The following is a 23,246-nucleotide window of genomic DNA, read 5'->3' as shown; positions in this document are numbered from 1 at the left end:
CCTCGGACGCTCCCGGCACCAAAAGCCATACGCGATTTAATTTTCCATTATTATTTATGTTATTTATTCTTTGTAAATTATTATCATTACTTTGAAACATGCAATATTATGTATTAAGTGTTCATAAAAGCAAAGCGAAGTCGTCTCCGTACAGACCTGGGAGGGGTGGAAGGTAAAGGCTTCCACTCCCCGTAACCTCGGCACTTGGTAGGGCAGAGTGGTTCGCTCTACGCCCTCAGGAATTAACCTGGTACTCATTTTTGGTGTTGGCTGGGTGAACCTCAGGACCACATGCACCTCCGGAAGTAGAAATCTCGTTTCTTAAATTTTTCGACTTCCAGACGGGCAGTTCTTTACCCCCTCGGCCAGGCAACCCTATTAAATAGTCATAATTAATAATAATAAAACCATTATAAAATATATTTTGAGAAATTAACCCTAACAGAAGAGTACAACTTGTTTAAATCAGTAATTCATTAGGGGGGCGTGAAATAATTTACAGATGCAAGGGGGAGGGTGGAGGTCCAGAAAGACTGAGAACCGCTGCTCAACGGAGGCGGTTATGAAGTGAGATGAATCTTTGTAGCGAGATTTTGCACTATTCTGAGCATCCTTAGTAATGGCATTGCATGCAGCCATGTTTGATTACTACCTGTCAAGCCAGAGAGAATACACTTCCACTGATCATACTATTCTGTGCTCTCACCTTCCCCAGCTTCTACATATATTCAACAAATGGCAAAATTTTCCTAATATCTTACATGCTGCTGATTGAAAATATCGACATACGCAGAGACGGAAAGGTATCAAGTGGACTAGCCTTCTGTATGACCATTAATAAAGCGCACGGACAAACTATTGAAAAAGTGAGTATCCATTTACCCGAAGCAGTTTTCAGTCACGGCCGATTGTATGTCGGGCAAGATCGGTTGAAAATGTTAAGATTCAGAAACGGCCGAATGGTTGAAGCACAGTGAAAGAAGGGGAATGAATCAGTTATTCCGTACCGGTATCAAATGTTCATAACACTGTTGGAAAGGACAGGCTACGACCGGGATAGCAAGATGAGTTACTGACCGATTAGCACGACGGCTCGTCTAGTAATTTGTTAATAAATTCGTTTCGGAAATACGTTTTTGATATGCATTGTTATAATAATTAAGTATGATTTTGGTCTATCTCGAATAAGCGTAAGCAATTTCTCCACACCATCGTAACTATGGCAACCAGTGTTGTCTAGGCACATTAGCGCCATCTTCTCACTCTGCGCTTTGTTCTGTAACTAAGAGCTTGAGAACATGAACCTCGTTCTACTCCTCAGTCTAGAATTAAAATACTTGAACTGATCGGAAAATGAACCCAGGATCTTGGAACAAGAGACAGGCACGCTACTTCTACATCACAAGGTGGGCTAATAATAATCTATATATTAAACGAGTTTACTAAAAACAGCTTTGGCAAATCCGTCCGTCCGTTCTACTGGACCGATTTGATTCATTTTTGTGCTGTTCTCTTTATTGATAGGTATATAAGTGCAGCCAACTTTGGGTAATCGTAAAATCAAATTATTAAATGATCAACCCAATAATTGCAGGCGAGGGCTTACCCTAACCCACAATACATCCTGGTTGCTCATTAAAATTCTGATATGTGATTTTCATTCTTAGTACTGGCATTCCATGAAGCCATGTTTGATTACTGCCTGTCAAGCCAGAGAGTATACACTTCGTCTGATCACGGAAGAATACTGTTGCCTGCTAGATACTCTTTGATTCTCTAATCTTTCTCATCTTCCAAATATATTCAACAGATGACAGAGCGTTCCTAATAACTTAGAAGCTGGTAAGAGAAAAAAGTCTACGTCCAAACAGACCCTACCATGACATACACCTTACACACTATCTGGGAACACGTATCGAAGGATAACGTAGCTGCACTAGAAAGTGCGAAGGCCATGTATCTTAAAATAGTTCTCTCACTGGCAAACAACTTTCCTTCGAGACTTTTTAGGCCTAAATATATAGATAATATATCGCACTGAAATGAGAAATGACATTTCTTTCTGGTCCAAGGACCGTGTCAGATGAAGCGAAAACACATCTAAATATTTGATATTTATAGTTGAGGACATTTCAGAAGCCGATTTAAATTTATGCATACCAACACTGCGTAATACAACTGAAAGAGAAGTCGGATTTGTTTCGTTCGTGGACTATCGATAGTCCTGAAGTTATAATCCGCACGGGAGGTTCTCAATCACCTCGTTGGCATACTTCTACTACTAAGACTGGAGTACGTAAGAAACTCAAATCCGATTTCTGCCCAAAATCTGGGGGAGAGGAGGGGGCGGGGAGGGGGCCAAATTTATACAATTCGTTCTGTGTTATGGCCTTTTCTTATCCTAATCTTTAATAGACGATTACGCAGTCCATATGATGCCAACACACTTCTGTAGTTCTATTATGTGGGGAAAGTGACAAGGAGTAAATAATACTTAAACTCATTCTAAAACATAGACATAGACACTCTTCCTGGCAAAGTGCGGAGACAGAAAAATTTCTCAAGGGCAGGTGCCATTAGCTGTTGCTATATCGCATTCACATGAGAAATGTCACTTCTTTATGGTTCAAGGAAGGTAAACTGTATAATATAGAAATTAACCAAAAACAAAAGTCATTGTATTGCTTCCATTCAAACAGCACAATGATTATTCTACCTATTTTAATGCAATTAGATGTGAAGATGGACCCCGAAATGATGAGAATCTAACAAGGTTATAAAGGAATGAGTGAAGTACTCACTTCTCGACGTCATTGTGCGTGATAAGGGACTGTCCTAGACGAGCCATCCTTGCCAGCATCTCTAGCAGGTACTCCGGGTCGGGCTCTGAATCCATGGCGGAAAGGTAGTTGTTCTCCCTGAAACATACAAAGTAGATTTGCTCACAACATATCAAACGTAACTTTTTCTTCCGGAACACGTACTTGTCTTGCAGCCGTATACCGATGGCGTGGTTAAAATACCTCGCATGTCACAATGCTCTCCCTAGCCATTAAATTCCTTAAGACTGGTCACGCCTTCCATATGCAGTCCATCAGAACAATTTTCGTCGTGTTCACTTTCGTATGCTAGAATCTAAAGGAAAATGAACCTTAACATACTGTAAGGATGTATGCTTGCCGCACTCCTACAATATAACGTATTTAAGGCTCATTTTCCTTTCCACATCAACATAGGAACATGAATGCAATGAACATTGTGGGTGGAAGGCGTGAGCAGTCTTAAAGATTGTAATGGATGGGAAGAGCATTTTCTGATACGTGGTATTAGAATTACGCCATCGATTATGATACAATTCATCTATAAATAATCTTCACTCCCTAGGTGATAGCAAAATACTAGAGAACGGAGATGATTTCGGTTTTCCCGTGTTTCTTCTATAAAGTAAAATTAATTTATCTTTGCTGCTTGGTATTAAATGCGGTGATCCTTTTATTCAAAAGGAGTTTGGTCCAATATACAAATTTTCAAAGAACGTTTTGTCCATCTCGTTCGTTCAAAACGTGTTTTGTCCTTAGTTTGAAGTAATTTCTCACCATTTCCACGTCAAAATAATGAATAGACCTACTTAAAATTGATATGCATCAGGGAGTGTTGAGATCAACCCAGTTTTCTTTACAGCAGTAGGTCCACACTTCCAATAAGTCACATTTGTGACGAAACTTGTTTTGAATGTTCGCCCCTCAGTTATAAACATCAGCAAATTGTGGATTTTGTGGAGCTCCATCCACTTTAAAGTATGGAATTAATAAAGATTCATCGAGCTCAATACCTGCAGTCGCTTAAGTGCGGTCAGTATCCAGTATTGGGGAGATAGTAGGTTGGAACCCCACTGTCGGCAGCCCTGAAGATGGTTTTCCGTGGTTTCCCATTCTCACACCAGGAAAATGCTGGGGCTGTACCTTAATTAAGGCCACGGCCACTTCCTTCCCACTCGTACCCCTTTCCTGTCCCATCGTCACCATAAGACCTATCTGTGTCGGTGCGACGTAAAGCAAATTGCAAATAAAGATTCTGTGTCGAAATATTTAAAATTGTTCGACTTCGCAATAAATCCCATTTTACTAAAATAGGATTTTGAAAGTCACATTACGTATAAAATTGAGTATAAAAGAGAACATTCCCGAAATAAGAGAGAGTACAAAATTGTATACTTGGAAAAACAAGATTACCCGTGCTGTTAAAAAGTGCGTCTGCTACCCTAAATCTGGGGTGACGCGATCATGAATAGCAAAGACGGTGAGTCCATGCTATTGAAAAGCGCGTTGCATATTGCAATTCGAATTTTATATATCTAGTTTCCCATTGACAAGGACTCAGTTCAGGCGGACTCTTGTTGGAGCTAATTGATTTAGAAGGTCGGATATTGAACACGACAACCAACTGTCAGCTGACCTACTGTAACACCGCCACCGCACCGCGTTGTGTCTTCCCAGCGGATTACATAAACAGCTGTAAATTGAGCTTCCACATTAATTATGATCACGTCCCCGAAATTATAAATCATATTATAAACGTAGTACCTGTAACAACACGAGTTCATTTAAAATAAAATATGGACAGCAGTGCAGTGGGATGTGAAAGGAAGCGTCGGATAATTTTCAAGGCAGTGTTCGCAGACACGTTTGAATGTACCCAACACAGCATAGACTCACCTCCAACAGCACTATACCATACGTACTGTAGGAAGTAATGGCACATACCTGCAAATCTGAGGCTCAATGACCTGTCATATAACACTTGAAAAGAGCGTAAATACAATCACTAAGGCCCTACTGGAATGACAGTGAAATGGAGAATCACCTCCACCGTAATTAGCAAGATACCCACGTATTGCTACGGTTTTGAACGGAACGTTCTCTTTCAAAGTTTTACATTTTGAGATTCCACTGTCAGTGTAGTCTGTAGAAGACGTCAGACAGTTCCAGAGGAGTGAATACTTCTGTCTTCTTCCGTTGTAACACCTATGTTAATTCATGAGAGTTAGAGATTTAGGCAGTAGTCACCCTGGCAAGTCAGTACTCTTAAATAGCATGGGCTTGTCCTGATGAGGGTGGGCGGGTGTATAGGAAACCTGCGTGTTATTGTGGTCGTGTTGTGTGTGGTGTGTAGGTTTCAGTGGTGTGAGGTATAGTATAAACACCCAGTCCCCTTGTAGAAACATCGTGCGGAATACCGCACAAAGCGCTCGCTCGCTATTTCCTGCCTCCTGGGGCGAGATTGTAGTGATGTATGACGGCCATTAAAATGAGATACTTCTTTTCGTGTCGAGAGTCTGCTAAATATGGGAGCACCTGGAATTCCAATACATTTTATTGTAAGTGGAATGAAAGAAGGTGTATGCAATTTGCACTTCTAACCTCATTGCTGTCGAGATTGTAACAACCACGTTATTTTTATTTGCTAGTTACAGAGTTAATGTACCTAAGCATACGTCGGAAATCTTGAAAAAGTTTAAATCCCGCACACGACTTTGAAAAATCTTCGTAGTGATTGTAAAACATTCGGCGATAATTTTAAACTAGCGCTTATAGTACTCCTAAATGATCAATCGTTTAGTGTTTCCTTTGTAGAATAATTTTAATATTCTCGGTTATGATCACCTAAAGTGTAAACATTCATGACCTTTGTGGTCATTCAGGGTTTGTGAATTGATGACTTTTGAAAAATATGTCACGGTTAACTTCCGCAGTAAAGCTACGTTCACATGTCGTCGCTGAAGAAAAAATACCGCGTATCTGACAATGCTCTTCCTATCCAGCCACATGTGGATGTGCAGACCATCAGAACAATTTTCGTTGTGTTCATTTTCCATGCACTCTACGAATGACGTACTTAAGGTTCATTACATTCATCACTTATTTAAGAAAACCAATTATACACCAAAAATATGAAAATATTTAGTTACACAGTATGTGAGTAACATGTGTCACAAGGGCCCTGTGCTGCTTCTAATGCTCAATTTCAATATCTTAGAACGTACACCATTATTAGCTTTTGTTTCAGGTCTTCAGCCTGAAAACGTTAATACAATACTGTAGCGGTTACGACATGCACATGCGTATTTTTTGATAGTTAACTGCATTTAATCATCATGCGTAATATTCCGAGCAAGACTGGTTTGTTTACATTCAGTCGACCGAGCGAGTCGAGGACAGCTGTGTGTGTGACGTAGCTGCAGGGGCAAGATAGATCACCCGCCTGTCACGCCAAGTGTAGCTGGCCTGACCTGGTATGTTCTGGATTCAAGCGTCACACTTTCACGAACATTCCATTAAGAAAATTTTAAAACTCCTCTAATAATTGGGGTAGCGACTTCAGCGACATGTCATTTTGAAGGGAATCACATAAACGTCGCAAAACGTGAATCTCAAGTATCAGCTTCAAGGTATCACGCTATATGATGACGTAGAAGCCCCGAACCGAATATAAGGAGGGCTCACTTTAGCCTGATCAGTCAGTCACAGCTGAGTATTCAGCCTGGCTCTACACGCTGCCGTAGTCGTCAGAAGCTATCTTTGAGTAGTGACAGTCTTCATGCGGAATTTAAACAATCACGGCCATATGGGACTTATCAATTGTGCGCGCGTGAACTCTAAAATTATTCAAAGTCTTTATGAACATGGACTTGTAATATCTGTGAGTGTTAAGGAACAAATTATTCTAAGTCTTTATGAACAGTGACTTGCAATTTTTACCAGTGATGAACTCTAAAATTATTCAAAGTCTTTATGAACATTGACTTGTAATTTTCGCCAGTGATGAACTCTAAAATTATTCAAAGTCTTTATGAACATGGACTTGTAATATTTGCGAGTGTTAACGAACAATATATTTAAAGTCTTTACAGGCAGTGACTTGTAATTTTCGCCAGTGATGAACTCTAAAATCATTCAAGGTCTTTATGGACATTGACTTGTGATTTTCGCCAGTGATTATTCAAAGTCTTTACAGACATTGACTTGTATTTTTTGCCAGTGATGAACTCTAAAATTATTCAAAGATTTTGAGGACATTGACTTGCAATTTCTGCCCGTGATGAACTCCAAAATTATTCAAAGTCTTTATGAACATGGACTTGTCATTTTTGCGAGTGTTAAGGAACGAATTCTTTTAAGTCTTTATGGACAGTGACTTGTAATTTCGCCAGTGGTGAGAAACCAATTATTCAAGGTCTTTATGAACTTTGACTTATAAATTCTGCGAGTGACGAAGAACTCATTTTCGAAGTCTTTGTGGACATTGAGTCTATCAGCCACATTGGACTCAGGTGATCAGTGATTACCTGCAACATCGTCAGAGACCATCGGAGATCATCCAGAACATCGGAAGTTCGAGACTTGTTTATACACGGCCAACTTGGGTGTTTCGGCCTCATCTTAACGGAGTATTTGGCATCTTCCGGAGCGTGTTCCAGCCTGTTCGGCCCGGTGAGCTGGAGACCCGGACCATTAAAAGGACGATGTTGAAGACAATCCCTATCTACAATGATGTGATGTGCAATTTGACATGAATTTCATGAATAAACACTAATTCAATCAGATTAAAATTTTTCGTGTAGATGGGACCCTGCCTCCTGTACCAAGCCCTAGCTAGTGCCTATCCAGTTTCGCCCTGAGAACTATTTCATGCTTACGTTAAAATTAAAATCTTAAAGTCGGGCTCTTTTACTGGTACAATACTAATCAGAACGTCCCTAAATAACACATAGCGGAATTTACTAACCAGTGCAGTGTTCACTTAAAGGCCGGGTCTGTGAACACCTGATTTATCTTTAATAATCCGCGTTAAATCTGTTTCTAGTACTGCAACGTCCAGGATTTGATGAGCGCGGCGGTCATTCAGCGACCAGTTCATTCTTGTGCCGTCTCCTCGCAGCAACTTCCATGGAGTGGATGTCGAACTGCCCTCGCCCACCCACGACCTTGTCATTTATCAAATAGGCTGATTTCCTGTGTTTTGCGACGGTTAAGACTTCGCACGAAATCCCGGCACTATAGAGTACGTGCTCATTGGTCTGTACATTTCACGACAAGCCAGCGGGTTTCGAATCAGACATGTGAAATAGAACAAGGATGTAGCGTTTCTCCGCCATCTCCTGTGTCGTGAAGAATCTAATTATAACTCAATTTCCACCAAAAATGGCATGTGAAGTTGTTCAAATGACCGGCCGATTTCGAAAGATAGCTTCAGAGTATAAGTTCACAAGGGTTGGAGAGGTCAGAATCCAATCTGAACGGTCAATAAAACTGTCAGTACTGATAAGGGGGCAGTTTTCGGGGCACCTAGAAGGTAACGCCTTCTCTCTGGCCAGGAGATTTGCCGGGTTTCGTGGATTGATGGAGTTGGAGAAGAGGGATGGAGATTTGCATTGGTGAAGGAGTTGGGAGGGGGTCTCGACCTCTTGGCAAAGTGTTTTATATACAGTTGGTTACAATTTACAATTTTTGAATTTTTACACTTTGTTTTTGAAGTATTACAACAATAATTATTATTTTATGTTTTCATCTTCCTTATCTTCTTTCTGGGTTGGTTGTATGCTTGTGTTATTACTGGTTACAATATAGGTTTGTGTTTTAGAGGGTTTCCTTAACCCCCGGCTTTTTTAACTCTATATTGGGGGTTATTAGGATATTTACAGTTTCGTGTGAGTGCTCTTATCATTATTTCTGTCAATGTCACGGAGCAGCGATGGACGATGCAAGGCCAAGTTTCTCAAACTGTACGAAACGCTGCCAGAATTGTGGGATGCTTCCAATCTAGAAAATAATCGGAATAGGAAGCAAATGCAGGCCGTGCAGACGTGAGGAAAATAAATTATACCTTGCGTTCAAATTACCGTAAAGAAAGAAAATAGTTGAGTCAAAGTCCGCCTGTGTTGTGTAGGGGTTAGCATGATTAGCTGCCACTCCCGGAGACGCAGGTTCGATTCTCTGCCCTGCGACGAAATTTGAGAACTGGTACAAGGGCAACGATAGGGTCCGCTCAGCCTCGGGAGGTCAACTGAGTAGAGCGGGGTTTGATTCTCACCTCAGCCAGCCTGGAAGTGGTTTCCGGTGATTTCCCACTTATTTTCCAGGCAAATGCCGGGATGGTAGCTAACTTAAGGCCGCGGCCGCTTCCTTTCCTCTTTATTGTCTATCTCTTTCAACCTTACCATTCCCAAACAAGGCCTCTGTTCAGCATAGCAGGTGAGGCCTTCAGGGCGAGGTACTGATCCTCCTGCCCATCTGTATCCCACGACCCAAAGTCTCACGCTCCAGTAGGGCAGTAGAGGTGGTGTGCCTTGCCGAGTCCGAGGGAAAAACCAACCCTGGAGGGTAAACGGATTAAGAAAGACGGAAGTTGAGTGGAAACGCTCTGGAACACACGAACCATCATCGTGAGTGTTTTCTGTTGTGCAGAACACTCCTATAAACGGACTAGGTGGTGATCTGCACGTGCTCTAAATAATCGCCAGTTCTTGAAAATGTTACACGAAGTGGAATCTCACTGTGGCGTGCTTCACTCGCTGAGTCGTGGGCAAGTACTCCAGAGGCTTATCGAACTCTTGGACGAAATTCGCTTCTTCATGATAGAAAAGTACGAAGCATTCCCAGAAATGATGGACCCTATTTGGCTTTGCGAATGAATGTTTCTCCGTGATTTTACAGCAGTGTACAATGTTACGAATAAGGAACTGCGAGGAAAGGCACATACTGCAGATAGATTGTTTGAGATCTTTGTTTGAGAAAACGTGTATTCGTCAGCGATGTTGAAACAAGGAATTTTAAGTAATTTCCTTCACTAAAGTACAACTCGAACTGATGTCAAATTTTGCAAATCAATTAACTTTTGAAGGCACAATAAGTATTTGTAAGAAGTATGTGGATGTCTCACAAAATTCAAAACAAATCATTTCCAAGCGATTTTCCCAATTTCGAGACTTGGAGAACACGTTGCACTTTATTACAAAACCTCATATTGCACAAATGAGTGACATTAAGGTCAATTTTTACTGACCATTTAGAAATGGAGTTCATTAAATGTGAAAAAAGCAGTACATGGGTGAAAACATTCGTACAACGTGGTGAATCATGGGTGGAAATAGACTGTGCTGTTGATGGTGAATACTATCTCCAGAAGCCAGACAACTTAATACGTGAAAAATGGGACAGGCTTCCACAAATGTTTTGGTGATGGAGAAACTTGCCACAGCATTACTTAATTTGTTTGGGTCATCATATGCCTACGAACAGCTATTTTCTATAATGAATGTTGTGAAGTCAACAGTTAGAAGCCGTCTCGGTTCAGACCTAAGTGCTTCTTGTGTGTTATTGAAGACAAGAAGTTATGAACCTAATATAAAGGACATGGGTACTAAATGTGAGAACGATATTTCACTTAAAGTCCAATTACCAATATTAGTATTTTTAATTGTTATATCTAATAATATTTGATGACGAAGTATGTTACAATGGGAGCTTATTTTATATTTACAAGTAATGTTAGGTATTCTCCAAACTTACACACTTAAAACGTATTTTTGATGTATTTGCAAAATACAACCACGAGACATGGAATAAAATGCATTTATAAGATACATATTGAATAAATAATTAAATACGTAAATAAATCAATAAATGAATAAATAACATATTATAAAACATAATTCGGAATTAAGAAAGGAAGTCGGGGGAGGGAAGGGGTTGTAGCCATTCCTTAAAAGAAAATAACAAGTAGCACAGTAAACAGTTAAGAACAATAAATCAGAGTTAAATTGGCACACTAGCTGGAGAAGGTTCGCGAATGTTCTTGCTGTGTACAAATTCTGACATGTCTCCCATTGCCGGGCTGAGTGGCTCAGACGGTTAAGGCGCTGGCCTTCTGGCCCCAACTTGGCAGGTTCGATCCTGGCTCAGTCCGGTGGTATTTGAAGGTGCTCAAATACGTCAGCCTCGTGTCGGTAGATTTACTGGCACGTAAAAGAACTCCTGCGGGACTAAATTCCGGCACCTCGGCGTCTCCGAAAACCGTAAAAGAGTAGTTAGTGGGACGTAAAACAAATAACATTATTATGTCTCCCATTGACTACCTCAGTCCCTAATAAATGCAGGTCTAGTTTGATAGCAGCTTTAATCCACCCACAGTAGAGCGAATGAACTTCAGCTAGTCATGTCTGAGATGTTTTATAAATTCCCTCTTGACAATTACCTTAGAAATCCTTTATAAGATACTTTATACACCGTATTTATTTCAAATAACTTGTATATTGGATATGAACTCGCTATTTCGTCTTCTAAGCCCAAAACATATCCATTTTGCATGTAGCGGAGAAAATGTTTGAATCTGTGTCGGCCTCCGGATCCCAAGGTAGCGGCTTCAAACCCGGCAGAGGTAGTAGGATTTTTGAAGGTTGTAAAAAGAAATCCATTCGATACTCATGTCGTACGATGTCGTCATGTAAAAGATCTCTTGTGACTCATTTGGTGTTTAGCTGACAAAATTCATTAAATCTCAACCACAGACGCTCAAGAGAGGTTCTGTTTACTCTGCCATCTAGTGGACCTAGAGTAAAACGGAACGAGCAGGCAGCCAGATGGCGTCAAATTAAAATGCTTGCACAAGGTAGCTGGGACCAGATGATGATCATGATTATTATTATTATTATTATTATTATTATTATTATTATTATTATTATTATTATTATATTTTACTTATTTTTGTACGAATTGAAGTTTCTTGTGTTTTGATCTATTCAGTAACTTCTAACCTATATAATAATAATAATAATAATAATAATAATAATAATAATAATAATAATAATAATAATAATAATAATAATTGTACCGGGAGGTACACTTCAACCCCACACATTTAAAGAAGGGCCTTAAGGAACTCTATCTATCAAACAAAACGTGAAACAGCTACAACATGAAGGTGGGACATTAATCAGAAGATGTCACTCATAAATAACAGAGTATTGTTGAGCCTTCACACAGGAACCCTGATTCTCAACCACCTACGAGAGAAGAAATAAAGGACATCATCGCTGGTCTCAAGAACAACAAGGCTTCAGGTGAAGATGGCATAGTTGCCGAGATGTGGAAACATGCAGATAACCAGTCCTTGCAGAGCATCCATCAAATCATAAAGGACATATGGACAACAGAGTCCCTACCCGAAGGATGGACGTCTGCCGTGATTCTCCCCCTCCACAAGAAGGGAAGTAAGACAGATCTCAACAATTATAGAGGTATTTCCTTGTTACAAAATACCTACAAGATCCTCTCAGTAGCCCTGCTTAATAGAGTCATCACACAGCTAGACTCACATTTAGGTGAATATCAAGCTGGTTTCCGTATGACTCTTGTCCAGAACAGATACACAATCCTAAGACAGTTCTCAATTACAAAAGCCGAGGTGGACATCCCTGGGTGGTGGTCCAAGTAGATTTTCAGAAAGCTTATGACTCTGTGGACAGAGACACCCTTTTCTCCATACTATGGGAACTTGGTCTGGATGGGAAGATCCTACGATTTGTTCAAGCCACTCTGAGGAACACGACGTCCAAGGTCAGCTTCAGAGGTGAACTATCTGAAAGCTTTCCAGTCAGAACAGGAGTTAGACAGGGTGATGGTCTCTGCTGCATTCTCTTCAAGTGTGTCCTGGAAAAGATCATTAGAGAATGGAAAACTATGCTACCACCGGGAGCTGGACTGAAGCTTGGTTACAAGAGAGACAACCTCACTGTCCCATGCCTAGCCTTTGCCAATGACCTCATTCTACTGGCAAACAATATAGAGGAGGCTACCTACAACTTACAGAGTAGCAGTTAAGACTGGTCTGAAAATCAGCATCCAGAAGACTGAATTTATGACCAATATCAAGGTGGCCCCTTCTACAATTCCTCTCACAGACGCTACCATACGAAAAGTACCTGCGGTTAAGTACTTGGGAGAATGGATCTCTGCGAATCAGAGCGAGAACCCAGCCATAGATGCCAGATGTACCAAGTTTGAAAGGGCTTATCACTCGTGTCGTAGTATCTATTCATCTAAGTGCCTGTCCAAGAACCTCAAGCTCAGACACTACAACTCGGTAGTCAAATCATCTGTTCTGTATGCTTCTGAGTGCCTTGTATTGGCTAGGAAGGGCCCACTCAGAAAGCTGGAGTTAAAAGAGTGGAAGATCCTGAGGAGGATATTAGGACCAATCAGAGAGGAAGGAGGCACTTACAGAATCCGCCATAATGATGAACTGTATGAACACCAGGAGGACATCGTCACGTCTATAAGGAAAAGGCGCCTGACCTTTTATGGACACTTGGCCCGTCTGGATTCCGAAAGACTCACCAACAGGATATTCACAGTAACAGGAAGAGGCAAGGCTTCTAAGAACAAATGGATCACGTCAGTTAAGTCAGATATGGAACAACTAGATATCCCACCGGGACAAACTCATGACCGACTACTGTACCGTCAAGCCATCCGACACGGAGTTTTCCCAACGTCCCTTACAAGTAAGAAGACTACAGGAACTAAGCGGACCGAGAAGAGAAAGCTGGCTCATAGTCAGCAAATGAAGGAGTATTGGAAGAAGAAGAAAGCAACAACTTTACCCAAGAGTAGATACGAGCCCCGTGGTCCTCAGTAGGCCTAAACGACAAAGAAGAAGAGTATTGCGTTATTTTGAAGTTTCCTAAGCTGACTGGATTTTTTTGTTTTGTTTTGGTTTACGTCAAGAAGTTTGAACTTTTCTTCAGAGATGTTTTTTTTCTTTTTCGCTAGTTGCTTTGGGTCGCACCGACACAGACAGGTCTTATGGCGACGATGGGACAAGGAAGGGCTAGGGGTGGGAAGGAAGCGGCCGTGGCCTTAATTAAGGTACAGCCCCAGCATTTGCCTGGTGTAAAAATGGGAAACCACGGAAAACCATTTTCAGGGCTGCCGACAGTGGGGTTCGAACCTACTATCTCCCGAATACTGGATACTGGCCGCACTTAAGCGACTGCAGCTATCGAGCTCGGTCTCTATAGATGTCCTTACAAAAAAAAACTGAGGTAATGCACTCTGGTGCAAGGTAGAAGAATTAGTGATTTAAAGAAGTTTTGTGTTTGTAGGTTTACGTAACTAAATCAACGTTCATTTATTTTGTTATTTCAAGATTTGTAACACTTCCTTCTCGTCCCGCCAGCTTTGACTCTAACCAATGGGAAATTTTCTATAATTATTTTTCAGCCAATAAGAGGTTTCTTGTGCCTTATGGATTATCCAGTAAAATGAGAGGGTGTGTCCGGATTTGGTCCCGAGCCTTCTCGAACCATCCCCTTGGGTATATAAGCTGCGGCTTGTCAAGCTACCTTGTCTTATTGATCGCCGAATTTCTGAGAGTGTGTGTGTTAAGGCAGGAGGCGGGGTGCCTCATTCTTCGGCAGGCAGAACATCAGCCCAGGTAATGGCCACCAGTTTTCTATCTCTGTAGCTATCTCCGCCAACTTATACGAGGGATGTTTCTAAACTTTAACTATGTAACCGTTTGATTTCTAAAATGTAAATTACTTCTTGCTAATGTAAAATTTCATAAAGTCTTAAACTGTAAATCGGGGATGGAGAGTGCGTTTCCCTCTCGAGTTCCCCTTCATTCATCTTGAGGTGACTGCGATTTTGTAACTGTTTCTTTTCTTGTAATGCATTAAATTAACCTTCATTCTAGTCACCTCATTAGCTTAGGATTAGCGTCTGTATCATCGAGCCGCGAGCCCAATTAGGGTTTTATACTTGGTTTCTAGGAGGGCAAGTGTACGCCTCCATACATTTTGTGTTTAGGCCGGTAATTTAACCTGTTCTTCTTTCTACGAAGGCCCAGTAGGTTGGGTACTAGATACCCCTGTATCAACTAAATTGTAAGTGGTAGGTTGTGCTTTGAGAGGCTAGAGATTATAAGATTTTTGTAAAGTTGCCTTGAGTAGGCTGTAAGGAATAAGAAGCCAGTCTCCTTGGTTGAATTCGCAGAGCTTGTAAACTCTTCCTGGTTTTTGTGTAAAACTGAGTGGTGCCTTCGGAGCGAATTGCTCTTGAATTGGGAGATTCTTTCCTCGTTTACCTAAACGCAACATTTGCGATGTTGTCAATTTGGAGCTGGAAGCTCAGCTCTTGTAATTTCCGACCCTTGGGTTTCCTTTCTTGTATCAAACTGCTAAAACCTTGTTATTTCACTAAGTGGAAAGTTTTTAAATTTGAGATTGGACAAGAAATATAACCTTTATTTTTTTAGAAAATTATAAATTAATCTTTGATATCATTCCAACCAGCACCTTCTTTTACCTTTCTCTGAACCACGGAAACTCCGTAACAATAACAACAACAACAACAACAATAATAATAATAATAACAATAATAATAAGAATAATAATAATAATAATATGTTTTTGCTTTAGTCATCAGTCCATACACTAGTTTGATACAGCCCTCCATGCAACCCTATCCTGTGCTAATCTTTTCATTTCTAAATTACTACTACATCCTATATCTGCTCTAATCTGCTTGTGATATTCGCACCTTGGCCTACCCCTACCGTTCTTACCATCTACACTGTACAAGACCTAGGTATTTTAACATGTGCCCTATCATTCCATCTCTCCTTCTCGTCAAATTTACACAAATCGATCTCCTCTCACCAATTCGATTCAGTATCTTCTCATTCGTGATTCTTCCTACCCATCTCACTTTCATCATTCTTCTGTAACACCACATTTCAGAAGCTTCTACTCTATTTCTTTTTGAGCCAGTTATCGTCCACGTTTCACTTGCCACGCTCCAGTCTTCAAAACATCTTTCTAACTCCTATTTTAATGTTCGAGGTGAACAAATTTATTTTCTTAAGAAAGCCTTTCCTTCCTTGTTCTAGTGTCCATTTTATGTCCTCCTTAATTCTGCTATAATTACTAACTCTAGTCTTCTAGTTAAGACTTTATTTCCTAATCTAATATTTCCCGCATCACCTGACTGTTCGACCGCACTCCATTACATTTTTTTTTGCTAGGGGCTTTACGTCGCACCGACACAGATAGGTCTTATGGCGACGATGGGATAGGAAAGGCCTAGGAGTTGGAAGGAAGCGGCCGTGGCCTTAATTAAGGTACAACCCCAGCATTTGCCTGGTGTGAAAATGGGAAACCACGGAAAACCATCTTCAGGGCTGCCGATAGTGGGATTCGAACCTACTATCTCCCGGATGCAAGCTCACAGCCGCGCGCCTCTACGCGCACGGCCAACTCGCCCGGTCCATTACTTTTGTTTTGGGCTTATTCATCTTGTACTCTTTCCCCAACACTCTGTCCATACCATTCACCAATTTCTCCAGATCTTTTTCAGAGTCAGACAATATCATCGGCAAATCTCAGGGTTTTGATTTCCTCTCCTTGAACTTTCCAAATTTCTCTTTGATTTTCTTTATTTCCTGTTCTATGTAAACATTGATAAGGAGAGGGGAAAACTTCAGCCTTGCCTCACTCCTTTCTGGATTGCTGCCTCTTTATCCAAGTCCTCGATTCTTATCCCCACAGACTGATTTTTGTATAGATTGTAGATAATTCTCCTTTCTCGGTATCTAATCCCGATCACCTTCACAAGTTCAATCAACATTATCGAATGCCTTTTCTAGATCTACGAACTCCAATACGTGGGCTTGTCCTTCTTTATTCGGTCCTCTAAGATCAGACCTGAAGTCAGGATTGCTTCACGTGCTCCCACATTTCCTCTGAAGCCAAATTGATCTTCTCCCAACTCAGTTTCAACTTGTCTTTCCATTCATCTGTAAGTTATACGTGTTAAAATTTTGCAGGCGTGAAATACTAGACTAATGGTACGGTAGTTTTCACACTTGTCAGCACCGGCTTTCTTGGGAATAGGTATAACAACATTCCGCTGAAAATCTGTTGGTACTTCTCCTGCATCATACATCTTGCACACTAAACGGAACAACCTCTCCATGGTGGTTTCTCCTAAGGCAGTCAGTAATTCTGAGGGTTTGTCATCAATTCCCTGTGCCTTGTTCCTACTTAGGTCTCTTAAAACTCTGTCGAATTCCGACCTCAAAATTGGGTCTCCCATGTCATCAGCATCAAGTCTCTTCTTGTTCCAGAACACTATCATCTACTTCTTTACCTTGATACAACTGTTGGATATGTTCCTGCCATCTTTCTCTCTTGTCTTCTTTCCCTACATGTGGTTTTCCATCTGAGCTTTTAATATCCATACACCTTGTTTTCATTTCCCCAAAGGTTTCCTTGATTTTCCTCTATGCAGCATCTACCTTTCGTAGGGCCATAAAACCTTCAACATCCTTGCACTTCTCTTCCAGCCATTATTCCTTAGATGTCCTGCTCTTTGTAACTACTTCATTATTTATTCACCTGTATTCTTTTCTGCCCTCCTCATTTTTTGCATTCTTGTACTTTCGTCGTTCGTCAATAAGGTCTAGTATCTCTCGACTCATCCATTGTTTCTTACATGATCTTTCCTTCCTTCCTAACTTTTCTTCAACAGCCCTACTGACTTCATTTTTCATAACTGTCCATTCTTCCTCTACTGTGTTTCCTTCATTCTTTCTATTTAGTCCCTGTGTTAGACGACGCTCACACTATTTTCTTTCAACTTGTCTATATCCTTTCTCCTTTCATTCCTTTCTTCAGTTTCTTCAACTTCAGACAGCGTTTCATGACCAACAGGTTGTGGTCAGAGTCCACGTCTGCTCCTGGGAAAGTCTTGCAATCCAACACCTGGTTTATAAATCTCTGCCTAATCATAATGAAGTCTATTTGATACCTTCCAGTGTCTCCAGGTTTCGTCCACGAACACAGCCGTCGTTTGTGGTGTTGAACCAAGTATTGGCAAGGACTAAATTATGATCGGTGCACAATTCAACCAGCCGGCTTCCTCTTTCATTCCTTTGTCGCAATCCGAATTCTCCAACTGTATTACCTTCTCTTCCTTGGCCTACCACTGCATTCCAGTCTCCCATCACAATTAGATTCTCGTCACCTTTTACATACTGTATTAGATCTCCTTATCTCTTCATATATTCTTTCGATTTCCTCATCATCCGCTGAACTAGTAGGCATATAGACCTGCACTATTGTGGTGGGCATTGGTTTGGTGTCTATCTTGACGACAATAATTCTTTCACTGGTCGTAGTAGCATACCCGCTGCTACTCCTGATTTTGTGTTGATAATTCTGTAGTCGCCTGACACATCCCAGTGATGCCTTTTTAAATACATAAGACAAAACAGCCCTACAACCAAGGTACTCCTTCCACCCCGTCAACATCCACGGGAACCAACCACCGTTTATTTTACGTGGGCCCTCCCCATCACATTACCACAGGCTTCAGGAGTACCCCTGGCTCAACCTCAAAGACATTACCGACCTACGGCCGTGCAAGTACTTGCGCCCTGCAGTACGTACCCATGGCCAGTAGACAGTAATGTTCCGTCTTTGAATGTTAAAAGCTTAGCGTAAAATCGTGAAAAATCGTATACATATTCCACTACGGCAATCCACATCACATACGAGTGTTGAGCTACTAGCCCCAGTTAAGAACTGCTGGTACATCTAAAACACTGAACGTATGTTGAACATTAAAGCTTGAAGTTTTCTTCACCAAACGAAAACGAAAAATAATTCATGCTGTAGAGGGCTAATACCGACTACATCTAACTTTAGTCTATCCATCTTCCTGATGATTGGCCCTTGTCGTGATGTTCCCACCCCGAGATCCGAACGGGTCCTATTTCACCTCCGAAATATTTTACCCGGGAGGAAGCCATCATCAGTACATCATTCGTAGAGAGAAAGCTGCATGTCCTCGGGAGTTAGTTACGGCTGTAGTTTCCCGTTTCTTTCAGCCGTGTAACAGTATCAACACAGCTAAGTCATGTTAAATACCAGACCATATCAGTCAATCATCTAGACTGCCGCCCTTGCAACTTCGGAAAGACTGCTACCCATCTTTCGAAGAACCATTCGTTAGTCTGGTCTCTCGACAGATACCCATCCGATATGGTTAAACCTGCGGCTCGGCTATCTGCTTCATTGGGATACGGAAGCCTGCCCACCGGGGCAAGGTCACAGGGGAATAATAATAATAATAATAATAATAATAATAATAATAATAATAATAATAATAATAATAATAATAATAATAATAATAATAATCAAAGAGATCACACGCTTCGACAATGATAAAGTTCGGCAAAGGGTCGAGGAATTCCAGGAGAAGGCTAGACCAAATGACTGTGACTTTAACAACGCCAAAAGTCTCCTTGTTGAGGCCACCAAGGACGTTGCAGAAATCAAGAGAAGCAAAAATAATGCCTGGTGGAAAGGTACCTGCGAATCAGTCCTCCAAGAAAGACTCAATGCGTGGAAACAGTACTACTCTACGAAATCAGAAAATGTTTGGGAAACCTACAAAACCCAACGTGCCCAAGCAGCTAGGGTGTTCAGAACTGAGAATCGTAAATACGAAAAATCTCTCATTGAAAAGATAGAACAAAACTTTAGGAAGAATGAAACGCAAATCAAACGCAAACTCACTGGCTATAAACCACCATCTCTATGCTTTGAGCGAAAGGACGGCACACTGGCGACGTCAAATGAAGAAAATTGCAGCATTCTGGCAGATTACTTCAAGAATTTACTTAATTGCTCTAAACCGCAAAGCGCCATTGAGACCAAGGAACCCTTACTCAGGTACCCAGATTCCAGACCACCCGACAGACATGAAATCAAGCGCCACATTGACCGTCTGAAAAATAACAAAGCACCGGGGGAAGACTCAGTAGTAGCAGAACTATGGAAATATGCCCCAGAGGAATCACTTGATATCTTGCAAAAGCAAATAGAAGAAATTTGGAACAAGGAGACCCTACCCGAAGATTGGAAAATAGCTTTGATCCGTCCATTACACAAAAAAGGCAGCATGAAGAACATCAACAACTACAGAGGAATATCTTTGCTACCCGTGACTTACAAAATTCTATCACTTGCCATCCTGGAGCGTTTGGAAGCACAAGTCGAACATCAAATAGGTGAATACCAAGGAGGGTTCAGAAAAGGTCGCTCAACAGCTGAACATATCCAAAATCTCAAAACGATCACCAGATATTGTACACTAAGGTCCAAGCAGTATGTGTCTGTCTTTGTGGACTTTAGGAAAGTGTACGACTCCATTGACCGGGAACTCCTGCTAAACATCTTAAATGAATTTGGAGTTGATTTGAAACTGCTGGCATTAATCAGAGCCACCCTGACCGATACAAAATCCAAGGTGAAGTTCCACGGATGTCTCTCGCATTCCTTTGACATCAAAACAGGAGTTCGACAGGGTGATGGGCTATCCCCGATACTCTTCAACTGTGTTCTTGAAAAGATCATCAGAACCTGGCGGGTGAGATTACAGGAAACCAACTACAGTCCATTGAGAATAGGAACCAAATCCAAGGGGATCGCAACAGACTGCTTAGCATTTGCCGATGATATTGCTGTTCTCTCAAACGACATAGAAACCGCTAGAGCTCTAGTTGAAATTTTAAAGGAAATTGCCGAACAAACTGGTTTGCAGATATCGTTTGAGAAATCAGAAGTAATGACTAACATCAAAGAGGCTCCACCAAAACTCCATAAAAAATATGGAGACATCACCCGAGTAGACAAATTCAAATACCTGGGTGAGATCATCATGAAAAATGGACTGGACAAAGAAGCACTTCAGGAGCGAGTACGCAAACTGGAAATAGCCTACCAAACATCCCGCACAATCTACAACAAAAAATGCCTTTCCCAAAACACCAAGATACGTCACTATGAAACAGTTCTGAAGCCAGTAGTTCTATATGCAGCCGAAACCCTGTCTCTAAATGCCAACAAAGGACTCCTTGAAGAACTGGAGAAAAGTGAACGCAAAATTGTGAGAGGAATCTTGGGATCAAAGTACAGAAATGGAATCTATCAAAAGAGATCCAACAAGGAAGTCTACAGAAAAATAGAGAAAATTACCGACACAATCAGGAAAAGACGGGCACAATTTTATGGTCATCTGAAAAGAATGGACGGAAGAAAGTTAACTAAAGAAATCTTTACTTTTTTTTATTCAAACCCCAAAACTACAATTCCCTGGTTTAGAAATACCAACGAAGACCTGCAAATGCTACATATCTCAGCTGAAGACGCCCTTAACAGAGATCTCTTCCGCAAGAAAATATTGACGAACGGGCTAAACCGAGACGAGCAACCGAAGAGAAGACACGGTGCCCCTTGGACAGAGGAGCGTAAGCAGGCTCACTCACAAAGAATGAGTGAAATTTGGGCTCTAAAGAGGGCCAAGTTCAGTGTCAAACGCAAGAAGACTTAACATGGTCCTTGATGGCCCCAGCGAATAATAATAATAATAATAATAATAATAATAATAATAATAATAATAATAATAATAATAATAATAATAATAATAATAATAATAATAATAATAATAATAATAATAATATCCCTTATGTGGTGTAGTGGTTAACGTGATTTGTTCCCCCCCCCCACCCGAAGGGCCGAATTCTATTGCCGGCCCTGCCACGAAATTTGAAAAGTGGTACGAGGGCTGGAACGGGTTCTACTCAGCCTCTGGAGGCGAAGTGAGTAGAGGTGGGTTCGATTCCCACTTCCGCCATCCTCAAAGTAGTTTCCTGTGGTTTCCCCAATTTTCTTCCTGGTAAATGTTGGGATAGAACCTAACTTGTCTATCCCTTCCAATCTTCACATCCCCCACAAGTCCCCTGTTCAGCATAACACATGAAACCGCCTAGGCGACGTACTGGTCCTCCTACCCAGTTGTATCCCCAGCCCAATGTTTAACGCTCTAGGACACTGCCCTTGAGGTGGGAGACTTGGGATCTCTCGTTGAATTCGGAACAATAACCAACCCTGGAAGTTAAATAAATAAATAAATAAATAATGAACCGTGGTATTAGGATTAGGTAGTAGAATAAAACAAGTTGTTGGATTCGATCCCTGGTCAGTCCGGTGATATTTGATGGTGCTCAGATAGGTCAGCCTCATGTCGGTAAATTTACCACCACGTGAAGGAACTCCGGCGGGGCAACATTCCGGCACCTCGTGTATGAAGACTGTAAATGTAGTTAGTTGGATATAACCTGACTATTATTAATATTAATAGTGAGGAAGCAGGAGAAAGAAAAGCAACAGCGTTGAAGTTCAAGGCCCCGTGAAACAGGAGGTGTGAAAGGCCGCGCCTCACGCCTATAGAATATTCATGAGAATTAATGTTCTCGGTGAGCGTTCACATGGCCGCTAACGACTAGTTCTGGACATAAACTCGGAGATTTACTGTTGGAATAAATACAGATTAGAGCCACTATGCATTTATATCCATATTCAGCAGGCAATTTGTTTATAATGCTTCTCCATTTTCCATGAAATGAACAACTCATTGAACGATTTTAGTATATGTGACCGTCGCCAGGATTACTTGATTCAAGAACCGGAACTTCCTGTGTGTGGGGGTGGTGTAGTAACACGAACGGAATCCCCTGCCAGTGGTAGGCTCTCAATTTGGGAGCGTGGGTTGGCGACCACCGTTCTTTTAGCTGAGTCCTGGCATTGCTTCCAGTTACTTCTTTCAGGCTCCTCACTCTCATCTATCCTACCTGACCTCTCTTGGTCATTCTTTGTTCTTTGCCGACTCCGACAGTATTAGGTTTGTGGATCCTAGGAAGTTTTTTATTTTCACCCTCATCGTGGCCCTTGTTTTTTTTTTTTTTTTTGGATATCTTCATTTTTCGAAGTGTCGGATTCCTTCCATTTTATCTTTCTGAATGGAGTTATATGGAGGATGTTTGCCTAGTTGTACTTCATCTTAAAACAATAATCACCACCACCACCTTCAAGAACTGGAAAAAATCCAAAGGAAAGCCGACAAAAGAATATCGTCACGAAAATGTTGCTGGGAAGATGTTGCTGGGAAGGGGACGAACAACTCGACTATGTGGAATGTTTCGAGCAGTCTCTGGGGAGAATGACATGAATAGACGAATAAGCTGGAGTGGGGGAGTAATGCCACTGGAGTCCATAACTGCAATTTTCGTTGTGTTCATTTTCCATTGCTGGTGTTTAAAGGAAAATGAACCTTACCTACGGC

General features: G+C 41.2%; 1 protein-coding gene across 1 annotated transcript in view; it reads right to left on the bottom strand.

Moving 5' to 3' along the window:
• Positions 1-23,246, bottom strand: part of Dh31 (diuretic hormone class 2) — a 575,554-nt gene that overhangs the window by 158,731 nt on the left and 393,577 nt on the right. The window contains exon 3 of the mRNA XM_067144699.2: positions 2,802-2,918. Coding sequence (XP_067000800.1) covers positions 2,802-2,918 — 117 coding nt within the window. The remainder of the gene's footprint in view (positions 1-2,801; positions 2,919-23,246) is intronic.

The sequence above is a fragment of the Anabrus simplex genome, chromosome 3 (genome assembly GCF_040414725.1).
Source record: "Anabrus simplex isolate iqAnaSimp1 chromosome 3, ASM4041472v1, whole genome shotgun sequence".
Classification (NCBI taxonomy): domain Eukaryota; kingdom Metazoa; phylum Arthropoda; class Insecta; order Orthoptera; family Tettigoniidae; genus Anabrus; species Anabrus simplex.
The sequence above is the reverse complement of the archived record's forward strand: the minus strand, read 5'-3'. Positions and strand labels throughout refer to the sequence as shown.